The following is a 12,227-nucleotide window of genomic DNA, read 5'->3' on the forward strand; positions in this document are numbered from 1 at the left end:
GCCGTTGTTCATATTTTAAATTGTATTGTTTTAACATTTTGATGTTTGCCACCTTGGGCTCCTGTGGGTAGGACATAAATTTAATAAATAGAATAAAATAAAGCCAAGGGAGGAGCACCAGTATTTCTGATCCCGTGCAGTGTGTTTCGTGCATTCTTTCAAAGCCACCTGCCCAGAGTCCTAAGCCCAGACAGCAGGAGTGAGTGCCTAATCCCACAATATCCAGGGTGACAGCACGCTTACATGTGCCATCAAACCGAAACACTTCTGGTAAGTGTTATTTTAAGCCTGCTGGTCTTGACCGGGTCACCTGCCTAAGCAATTTAGAGAGAGATGTGTTTTGGGGAAATAGTTATTTTCCTTATTCAAGTTTACTACTTAGAGGAATTGTATGGCCATGGAGCGGGAAAAAGGATCATTCCTGGTTGTTATTCAGGGAGCATATGGACTACTGATGCTTTGCCTTATTGGTGGTTTTAGAAAGGTGTCCAGAATGCAGCAATTTATTGTAATAATATTCTCTGGTCATCCAGAATCATAGGACTAAGGTGTTATGAAGTCAGACAAACACTTTTAAAGTGTCCTTCATTCAAGGGATATTCCTGATTTTAACCTTTTATTGGATTTTATTAGCGAAGTCATAGGCATTTGCGCAAAATTTCATGAGGGCGTGCACTCAGCGAATTTTATTCATTTATTTTAAAAGTGAACATTTATTGAACACATAATTAAAAAGGACATTAATTTTTGTTCATCAAACAAAGAAACTAAAATTTACTAAAAAAATTCCAACTATGTTACTTTAAAAATAAAAACTTAAAAAATGAGGCATAAACTTTTTGGTACTTTTTTAAGCCTGTACACATGCCTATGATAAAAGTACAATTTTGTATTGTACACTTGTCACTCCCTTGATAGCTTGCTTTTATGCTGCCCCTTTAATAATAATAATAATAATAGTTTCTAAAAAAAAAAAAAGAATTATACCCCACCCTCCCCAGCCAAGACCGGGCTCAGGGCGGCTAACACCAAACATATAATACATTAAAAACACAAAATGATATTGCTTACACACACACATGCACACAGAGCAACCAAAATCTGTCATTCTATTATTCTGAATTTGCCTGTATTATAATGGTTCTAGAGAACTGTAGTGATGTATGCCACACTAATTGTGGATGGCTTTCTGCATAGCTGTTCAACAGTTACCCAGTCAGATCCCTCCAGTTGTTTGCGTTCAGTTTTGCTGGTGGTTCTCAGAAAGCTTGAATGGAGTTTGATCACATTAACAAGACCACATATGTTTTCTGAAGCAACATAAAGAAAGTGGATTTCTATTTAACCTTTCCCTTCCCCCCTTGAATTTTCTGAATATAATATACAGTAGGCAATGTGGCAAAGCATCATTTAATATACACAAAAAAACCTAGCAATGTGGTCATTTGATTTGAGTAATCCATCTGAAGTTTTCCTGTTCACCTGAATAGATGTAGCCAAGGATCTTCGCAAGGGGCTTTCTCTCTGTAGTCTCACCTGTGCTAGACAAGAATGGGAATGGGATCACAGAGGGTGCAAAAATATAAATTTTAAATTTGCAAAATGGAAGTACTTACCCGGAATTTGGTTTTCTATTTTTCTAGAAGCTGTCCTATGCTAAAGACGCAATGGGTGGGTGAGTATCAACATTACCCTGCATTTTACAAATAGTGTATATCATTAGACATATGAAGTAGCATTTCAACCATTTGTGCTTCTTTTAAAATTTTGGTTTCTTGTCAGCCCCTGCAGCGACTGGGCGTGTGGGTAAGTCACTTATACAATTTTAAAGCTTTAGTCTACTCCCTTTCCCGCTCTGCCTGGTGTTCAGTTTTATGAAAGCATCGTAAGAATATGCTTCATATAAATATCAAAAAGTGGCACTAGAGGCTTAAACAGACTGAAGGTCCCATGTGTAAACCTCAAAGCAGACTCACGACCCAATGTTTGGCATGTGTCATTCATATATATATATATATATATATATATATATATATATATATATATGCGCCTTCTCAGACATTATGCCAGGCTTCATGCTGCCACATGAAAATGTATGTGTTAATTAGAATAGCTAGAAATGAACTTGTTGACATTGGCTTGTAGCCTAGCAATTTCATACCTATGAAGGGTTGACATTCAAACCCTAAAGCACTTTTCTGATACCCAGGGTTCTAAAAGATAAGATAACGAAATGATTCAATTTGTTAATCAAAGAACTGTGTGCAACTGTTTCCTCACACTCAAGGGAGTTTTGCAGTTGTGCTTCTGGAATAGCAGCCGCTCATCCCATGTGACAAAAGTGCAGGCGATTTTCAAAAGCAGTTTGTGATGTGGTACGGAGGCCTGCTATTCGAAGAAAAGCATTTTAAAAACCCTCCTGGGCTAGGTGGGTCCAAGGAACTATTTGGTTTCCTGTGTAGATACTGTGTGTAAGGGCTAGAACTAGCTGTGTGGCTGCCGTTGGCCATCATTACAAATAAATTCTGCAGGTAGATTTGGGAATGCAAATGTAAGCAATGCACTCACTGGAAAGATAACATAAAATACTCTTAAACAGAATATAAATGCTCTTATAAAATGACTGCATAACTACAATAGCACTTTTTTAAAATAAAAAAAATGACATTCTAAGAGTTTGACTAGTTTAGGTTCTAAACCAGGGATAGTAAACCTGTGGTCCTTCAGTGGTTATTGGACTCCCAGCCAGCATGGCCAGTGTTAAGGGACTGTGGTAGCTGTGGTCCAACAACATTCAAAGGGCCATAGATAAAAGTGCTGTGTGCTTTATTACCTATAATGTTTTTGGTATTTAAATATCCAGAGACCATTTACTCCCCCCCCCCCCAAATCACCACAACTACTGAGATACCTTCTTGACTATGCTGTCCATGTAAAAGGTTTAAATAGCAAGGCTGGGGTTTGACCACAGTTGTGGAATTCCGCATGAACAAAATCTGGGTTTGTGTGGGGGTTTTTTGGAAGAGTAATTACAGTTGCATGCAACATCTGTCTCCAAGTCCAGGTTTGGACATATCAAGTTTTGAGATCCAAAACTCCTTTATTTTAGATTTCTTCTGATTCTATATGGCACTAGTGTCTTTAATTTTGAACAGAATTTTCTGCACTGTGCATTTCAACACTGCATTGTTTTATATAAACCTGGCGTGTCTTTGGATGTGCTTTTAAATCTTGACCACAAAAGATCTGTCTAAGTTGAGGCCTGTCCTGGAGAGAACAAGAGCACTTCAAACACTGAGTTGTTTGAAACCAGCTATTTTTCTTGTGTGAGAAACAACTTTAACTAATTTTTAAAGGAATTTTTATAGTGTCATTATTTTTTGAAGTACTGGGACATGTGTACTCAAGTGCTGAGAGGTTGGACTCTGTTTGCAAGGCTGAAATTCCAATACTTGGTCCATCCCCACCCCCCAAAAATCAGGAGGCAGCCAGGGATGGCTTCCAAGTCCAGACATTCCATGGAGCAATAAACTGGCATTGTAACTAAGGAATCAGAACTGCATTTAGATGTCAAGAAATCATGCTGCTTTCTATTAAACATGACAGGAAAAGCTGCTCTTTTTCAAAGAGCAGCTAAGAGAAGAAAACAAATATGTCTGAAGTAGAATTAACTTCAGTATAGTTGCCATTCCAATAATTGAGATCGCAGCAGATTCACATGCTGTGTGGCAGCTGTATTATGTGTCCAACATGCACCAAGTGTGAAGGGGATGCATGCATCTCCAAGCATGTGCAAGTGTTAGCAGATGTGTTGTTTTCACTTCTTACACCAGATGCTAGGCAGGTGCCAAATGTGGCTACCATACTCTCCAACATTTCATTGAAGAAAACAGAGATGCACTTGGTGTGCTTGTAACACATCTATTTTCACAAAAAGCTTCATTTCCTGTCTTACCTTACTCTGATGTATTTACTCAGCAGTAGCCTGTCCTGTAGTGGCTTTTGAAGCCACTGACTACAATATATCAGTTTCCTTTGGGGCAAGGAACCCCTTAAGAATATTTATAATTTCACAACTGATGCAATTTCCACAAGAATTTACTTTCGGGTGTATCCAACAGTGTTGCTCAGCTGACAGTCAGCAGAATGGGGAAAGAGGCCATTTTTTTAGATACCCCTCCCCACTGAAGCTCCCTAACACCCTTGAATCTGTTCTAGATGGTTGGAGGACCCTGAAGAGCACATTTGGGAAGCTTGGGGAAAACAGAACAGCTGGAAATTTATTCACCCCCTGTTCTGCTGACTCTGACCCTGTTCTGCTGTTCTGATTGTCAACAGTGATACCATTGGATACAATCCTATGTGGATAGGCCATTGGGGAGATGGAATGGAAAGGAAGCAGTTCACTGGCATTTGATGTCCACATGAATGCATTTAGAAGTTTTCCAATGAGAATATTTAACTAAAATATGGGGGTTACAAAGAGAAGGTGTCTAGGTATTGTGCACACTCCTTTTTCTGCCCTTTGAGTGCAGGTGCCAAAGAGATGCTCCAACAGCCATGCTCAAGAATGCCGACCACAGAGCAGAGATGGCCAACTGCACTCTTAAATACTATGAACATTTCAAGACTGATTGCTCCCTTACCACTCTCAGAGGGCAGACTATGGAGAGGACAAAGGGAAGAGGTCCTGCATTGCCTGCCTGCTCTTCTCTTTCTCCAGTGGCAACATGGTGGTTGGACTAGTGACCTGAAATATGCTGGCAGAGCTCTCAGGCTGGCTTCAGATTTGGAAAGTGAGGATCTTGTGCATGGGCAAGTTGGCTTGGTATTTTGTGTTTCTGTGAAGGGATGAGGACAGGCCCATACAGAGCTTGCCTGAGGCAGATGTCCCCAGTCGGCTGGAAGGCCCAGGGTGTTCTTTGCATGATAGTGTAAGTCTGGCAGGCTCCTGGTGCTCATCCCCAGCCAGCTTAGCCCTCCAAGGCTCGGGGCAAGTGTAACTGGCTGCCCCCACCCCACACAGGCCTGGTGGCTGTGTGTGTGAGAGAGAAAGAAGAATGGGAGAGAGAATGGATGAATGGGTTATGTGCCTGAATGGATGGATCTTGCTTGTGTGCTTTTGTGTCTCTCTGAATGGGTGGGTGATGTCTCAGAGGGAGATAAGGAGGGAAATCAGTTATTCACATGCACTTTGGCTCTGCTCACCATTTCTAAATGGCCTCAACGACTTTCCCCCTGACACAATGCAGTCCTCAATTTCAAAAAGGTTGCCCAGCCATGACATACATGAATGAGCAGGGCAGGCCCAAGATATTTTTATGCCCGATTCAAAGGACAAGATGGTGCACCCCCCCCCCTTTCAATGGCAGTTGAATTTTAGTTCAACACTGGTGGCCAGACAGCATCCTCCTCTGCACCTGAGAGCCATGGGAAGGGTTAGAAGGGTCAGGTTGTGTGGGGCACTCACAGATCTGTCCTTCGACTCCTTGCTGCCACACACCAGTGTCTCCTGTTTAAAGTAGCCACTTCACTTTGCCTTGTGCATGAGAGTTGAGAGGTACCCAACCTGCCACTCAAATATTTAACTTCTAGAGATCAAAGGGAAGGGTTCAAACTTAAAGGACATATAAATTAAGGTGGCAAATCAACTTAAAATGCTTTGTGGAAAGCCTTTGTTTTCACCTTGTTTTCATAATCTTAAAACAGTTGTTCTACAAAAAAAAAAAAAGTCTGGCACAATGTTATAAAACTACAGCTTTGGCTATGTCTCCCTTAGCACCTCATAAAATCTCACCCGGACTTGGGAAAATAGTTGTGCATAGGTGATTTCAGCTAATTATTGTGTACTGGATAGTTTTGGAGTAGCTAGAAAATGAAGATGTTTTGTTTTTATTGCATAACTTACTTCCAGGAATAGCTCGGTTGGTTTTACTGACTATTACGCAACACTGGGATGAAAGTATGTTCCAATATAACTGATGTTTCATGAATGTAGAAAGAGACTTGGCTCTTTAAAAGTTGTAGAAGACCAAGTCCTTAAATCAGTATTGATTATTATTATTTTTAATTAGGCTTTGTATCCTTCTATACACATGTATAATTTAAATGGGAAATGGTGTTCAGGGTAAAAAAAAGCCTTAAACTTAAAAGAAAAAATGGCAATATATTCAGTACTGCACACCAAATCATAAACTTTGCCTTCATACCTTGATATATAATCTATGTCATAATGAAAGCTCGAAATTGTTATTGAAATCAAATAAGCACCTGTGGATTCTTGTGGGGAGTGGGAAGCAATTGACTTAATTTTTGTTTTTACTCCAAAGATCAAGAGTGCTGACTCATATGATGGTTGTCTAGCTTCTAACCGATCTGGCCCTGAGATACTTGAAGGCAGGGCTGGCCCACCTGTGAGGCAAGGTGAGGTTACTACCTCAGGCAGCAAAATCCACAGGGGCAGCAGATCCCAATGGAGATCTTTCTCTCCCCCATCCGTTGTTCCTGATGTATCTCTTCACTCATCCCTTCTTCCCTAGTGGGGAGGGAGGACCATTTTGTGCTTTGCCTCAAGCACCAAAATGTCTTGGTCCAGCCCTTCTTGAAAGAAAACCTGCTTCCTCTTCAGTTAAGATCCTCAGAGCATCTCTGCTGCTGTCTGTGATGAAGAGCAGGGTTTTCTCTGCAGTGGCACATTCCACCTAGAATGCCCTACCTAGGAAGGTCCAGCCTCCCCTTTCCTCCTTTGTTGTTTACTCTGTGTTGAATTTTAGATGAAGAGTGCTATTTAGCTCATGTCTTCCTGTGGGTTTCCTGCAGGCATTTGGTTAGCCACTGTGATCACCAACTAGATGGAACTTTGGTCTAATCCAGCAAGACTGCTCTGACATTTCTTGTTATAAGCTCCTTGGGGCAGGGATCTGCCCTTTTATACTGTATGAAACACCATGCACATTGAAGATGCTTAAATAAATAACAACATGGGCAGCTGATTATGACTTCTTTGTTCTGAAATGGATTTGCACTATAGGAGATTGTAGATGTCATTGGGAAATAATTGGGGAATGCCAATTAACCCCAAAATCCTACCTATGTAAGGAACTACAAAACAAAAAACAAACAAAAAACAGCTGACTGCCTGAATTCAGAAAGGCATATAGATCTTGACTCACTATTTAACCAAAACAGGCGTATTTAAAACACAGATCTATGCAGCATTTGCAAAGCGTGGGAAACATAGGTTGTTAGCCCTCTAAATGTTGCGTAATGTCGCAAAATTGTGATTGTGGCCAGAATGGAAGAATTCTATTAAATACAACCCCACCCTCTGCAATTATAATTAGAAAAATCAGGTGTGGGATTTTAGAATGTTATGTATGGGTAATAAATGCTAGGAGGGTACATTTGTTTCAGAACAAATACTATGAAACTTTGGGAGGCGAAGGTTAAAATTGGGCCTTCCCTTGGACAATTCAGTGTCCTGGTTCTCACACCACATAAGCCAAACAAACATCAACAAACATTCATTCTTTCCTGATTTGCAAAACATAGGAAGTGCCTTATACTGACTCAGACCAGTGGTCCAGACCTAGTTCAGTACAGTGGTACCTCAGGTTAAGAACTTAATTTCTTCTGGAGGTCTGTTCTTCACCTGAAACTGTTCTTAACCTGAAGCACCACTTTAGCTAATGGGGCCTCCTGCTGCTGCTGCTGCGCCGCCGCTGCACAATTTCTGTTCTCACCCTGAAGCAAAGTTCTTAACCTGAGGTACTATTTCTGGGTTAGCGGAGTCTGTAACCTGAAGCGTATGTAACCTGAAGCGTATGTAACCTGAGGTACCACTGTATTGTCTACATCCCAACCAACTCATTGGGGTTTCAGACAGGCATCTTTCTCAGCCCCACATGTATACGTCAGGGGTTGAACCAACAATTTTCTGCATTCTAAGAATTTGCTCTACCGTTGAGCTATGGCTGTTTCCCTTTGAAGTAACCTAGAGTACTAGTGGCTTACTCGCAAATGGCAAATAGTTCCTTAACTTACTGTTTGCAGCCTCCGATTTTCTTGGGGATCTTGAAATAGCAGTTGAGGATTTTCATCTATTATTGTTGTTGATGTGTGTTTAATGTGTATATGCTGAGGTATTTTTGACTTTATGCTCCAACACATAGCTTTTCAAATTTTGCCCTTATGATTATATTATAGAATTTAAGCAGATAATAAAATGGCTAGCTTCTACGCTCATGGTTATTTTTGTACTATTTCTATGTCAGTTTTTCAGGGCAGCTAACAAAAACAAAAACAAAATATTACAATAAATACATAAAAACCATATAAACCGGCATAAAAAACCAATAGCAGTAGAGGTAAAAAAACAGAAGGCAAGAATAATATTGAAACAATGCAAGACTCCACAGCATAAAAGCTTGGGTAAATATGGAGAGCACCTTGCACCAACCTTCTTACCACAGTAGGTGGGGAAAACTGAAGAAATGTCTCTGCAGAAGAAATCCATTATTTGGCAGAATCATGTGGGAGAAGGGCAGTTAATATTGTATAGTCCTTTTAAAGATAAAAACTAGCACCTTAACTTAGGCCTGGGAAAGGATTAGGAGCTAGAACTGCTGTTCCAAGTCTGGCTAGATGTGCTCTGTACATCTGGCCTTGGTTATTAATTTAGGAGTTGTGTGCTAACTGCTAACTCTATTTCTGAACTGTATTCAAGGGCAGCCCCACATGCAACACACGGCGAAAACAGCATGCAAGATACGTTACCAGATAGCTGTACCATGGCCTGACTAGTGCCCACTCTTTTGAGGTTTTGGCAAGCCTAAAACGGCTTTATTCACGTCAGATTTTAATGAATATACTGCTTCTGCTGTTGTTTTATTTGGTGTTTTGTTGATGCTGCTCATGTTATTGGTTGTAGTTGTTTTACTTGGAACTTTGCATGTTCTTTCATTGATTTATAATTGTTTTCTTTGATTGCAATCCACCTTGTAAATTCATTGGATTAAAATGGAATATAAATGGCTAAGTGTGTGGAATCCAGAGTTAGTCAATACTCAGACCTAAATGCCAACTAACACTGGATATCCCTTATTATAATTGAATGTAAACTTAAGAGAAGTATTGTCTAATCTTAAAAGAGGGGCTGGGGGCTCTTTTATTTATATCTCAGATTTTTGAAAGGTAATGTTTAATAGTTGATAAGCCCAATGCAAAAATGAGTTATTTCCCATTCATTTAATTACAAAGGATATCAGGTGCTTTAAGGATTGTCATATGGCTGGAATTTCCTGGACATACTCAGAATACTGTAGTCAGAAGCAGTGTCCGATCGCCAAAAAAATGTCTGGGGAAATCCAGATGTATGGCAAGCCAGTTTTTTGGAAATATGGCAACCTGGAATGCACCTTACATTGCAAATTCAAAGTATCTTACCACTTTTTGATAATAGGAGATACAAAGGCTAAAGGTAAAATTAAACATTGTGCTATGATGAATGCTTCGTCTGCACAAGCATTGCAGGTTGCCCAATGAAACAATTCCCCTCAGCTAACCTCCTCACTGTTCTGAGGGGTCTCCCACCCCGCCCTGCCAATTTTGGGGGTACAGGGGAAGGAGAGTGGGAAAAGCCCTGTTGCACAAGTGGCAGTCCTTGTACAGGCCTTCTGCTGATAGGGTGGGGTTCAATAATGATCCCATGTCTTCTGTCTGACAATGTGCATCACACATTGTCAGTAACCCCGACAATGCCAGTAATCCAGAGCAATTAGTAACCCTGCAGCACTGAACCAACTGAATTTATATTTTCCAGCAGTCTGGGAGCTAAGGAATATAGGAATCTGCTTTACACTGAGTGGCAACGACTGTCCAGGATTTCAGGCAGGGCTTTCTCCCAGCCTATCTGGAAATACTAGGGATTGAATCTGGAACCTTCTACATGCAGAGCAGCTGCCACTGAGCCCTGGCCCTTCCCCTATGCTTTTGACAGCTGTTTTCTCCATGAGAATCCAGAAACAGCCTAGAAATGCCTTTCTAGAAAACAAAGGTGTGAAGCCTTTCTGTGGCTTCCCAAAAATATTACACTGTGGCTCTGATCCACCTAAAGTTAGAACCTTGAAGCTCTATCACATGTGTTTAATCTTACTGTACAGTGTTTACCCCAGGAGACTTCAGTACAGATCCAAAATATGCTTCTAGCTTAAATACTTGTGTTTTTTCATGGTACAGTACATTCCCCTTTTAGAATCACAGAATTGTAGAGTTGGATGGGACCCTGAGGACCAAACCAGTCCAACTCCCTGCAATGCAGGAATCTCAACGGACAATCAGTGGCAAGCAAAATTTTAGACTGACAGAGCAATCTTGTGCGCGTCTTACTCAGAAGTAAGTCCCACTGAGTTCAATGGAACTTACTCCCAAGCACATGTGTTCTTAGGATTGCAGCCTAGTTTTGGATAAATTAGGGCCAGTGTGGGAAACAGCCCTTGCTGACCTGACTGGCATATCATAAAAATAAAACAATTATCTACTCTGAAAATAATTGTTGAGCAGAGTATAACTTTCATGCTAAATTTCTCTACTTTAAATAGCAGCAGGAGAAAAATCAAGGTGGAGTCATGATGAAGGAGATTTTAGAAACAAAACAAAAACCTTTACCTTCATGATGTGATCGTAAGGAAAATCCCTCTTCAAAAGCTGCTTTTTGTGTTGTGAGGGAAGCTGCCAACACAAATAGCAGCTATTGGAGGTAGGATATTTGTCAGGATTTTGCTATGGTGTTGAAGTGTTAGAAGACCACTCTGCCCTCATGAAGGTCCCAGTCCCAATTAGTTCCCCTCAAGGTGGTATGTAAAATAGAAATATTAAGCATGCTAATAGTCCAAACTATGCATTTACCTGAGTTGTTTCACCCTTGGTAAAGTAAATGGGGTACAATGACATTGCAGGACAGTTTGCCTGTTTCCTTTTTGAAGAGAATATTTTTACCTCATAACTGGAAATCTCTATAAAAATCAACATGCAGATTCCTTCAGGTTTTCAGTAGAAGCATGGCTACACTTACTATGGAATTTGTATATTGGTGAGGTTGCCTGAGCTCCAAACCTTAACAGTGTTGCATACGCCTAGGTGACTGAAGTTCTCTGTTCTCTGTACTTAGGTCTCTATTGTTTACAAAAATCTGCTTATACATTTAATACATTTTTAATATTTTGCTTAATACTCAGCCAAGCTGATCCAGAGCTTCATTTATGCAGGTAGGCAATAGATATTATAGTATTGTTATTTATCATTTTATCTATAAGTAAGTTATGATAGGAACTCCATGGACCAAATTTTTCTCACTGAAGTTGTTGGGTTGGACAAACATAACTGAAGGTGAAATCCACCTCACCAGTTCTGTGTTCTGCAGCAAGGGTAGAACAAAGGAAAAAGAAAATATATGTTTATCCATATTTTAATTTAAACAGGTAGTAGATATTTCATTTTCAATATCTGGGGACCCTATACCTTGATCTGAGCTTTCAAAAGAATTCCCATTCTGCAAGAGTTATAAAAGTTTGTGGTGTGTTATGTCCCCTCTGAACCAATAAAGCACCACTGTTTAATTTTGTAATATAATTGAACTCTAAAGAGAGAAATTAGGCAATTACGGTAAATAGACCAGGTTCTGTCCAGAAATTACGTCACTGGCTTCAGGATGCATTTAGGGATAAATTTGTTACCTCTTACATTCCATGTGATTTCCCCCTTAACATTTTTTTTACTTTAAATATAACAACATTACATTGCGTAATACTAAAAGTTACATAAACACTTCTAGTTGTTATTTTGTTGTTGATTTTTTAAAACCCTACAGCTCTCTTCTCCTTCATTGTGAATTAAAACAAAGAAGACTATTTGACTGTAAACATTTGTTTTTCTATATTATTTTCTGTGGAGAGATGGGATGGCTAATCAGGTCTTCTCAGTGCTGGTACCTTAGTTGTACCAATCAGTTTGCATAGTAACACCTTTAATGATGTGGGGTGGGGGGCAGCAGGTTAAAAAAAAAGTGTTTTCCTATGGTTTCAGTGGCTTTCAGTGATTTGGTGGTTGTTAAATGGTTTATGTGGGATCCATTGCTATTGGGAAAAGGTGGTGTTGTTCCTTCAGCAGCTGCAGTTGTAATAAATTGTTATTTGTTTAAAACTATATTGAAAGCCACCTTGGAAATTTTA

At 39.9% G+C, this 12,227-nt stretch overlaps 1 protein-coding gene across 1 annotated transcript in view; it reads left to right on the forward strand.

The window, feature by feature from the left end:
* IMPG2 (interphotoreceptor matrix proteoglycan 2) overlaps window positions 1-12,227 on the forward strand; it is a gene marked incomplete at its 5' end in the record, with an annotated part of 58,544 nt that overhangs the window by 21,246 nt on the left and 25,071 nt on the right. The window contains 2 exons of the mRNA XM_083500628.1: window positions 1,644-1,675; window positions 1,783-1,806. Of these exons, the coding sequence (XP_083356754.1) occupies window positions 1,644-1,675; window positions 1,783-1,806 (56 nt within the window). The remainder of the gene's footprint in view (window positions 1-1,643; window positions 1,676-1,782; window positions 1,807-12,227) is intronic.

This window comes from Podarcis liolepis, assembly GCF_965112155.1.
Source record: "Podarcis liolepis genome assembly, chromosome: 4".
Taxonomy (NCBI): Eukaryota; Metazoa; Chordata; class Lepidosauria; order Squamata; family Lacertidae; genus Podarcis; species Podarcis liolepis.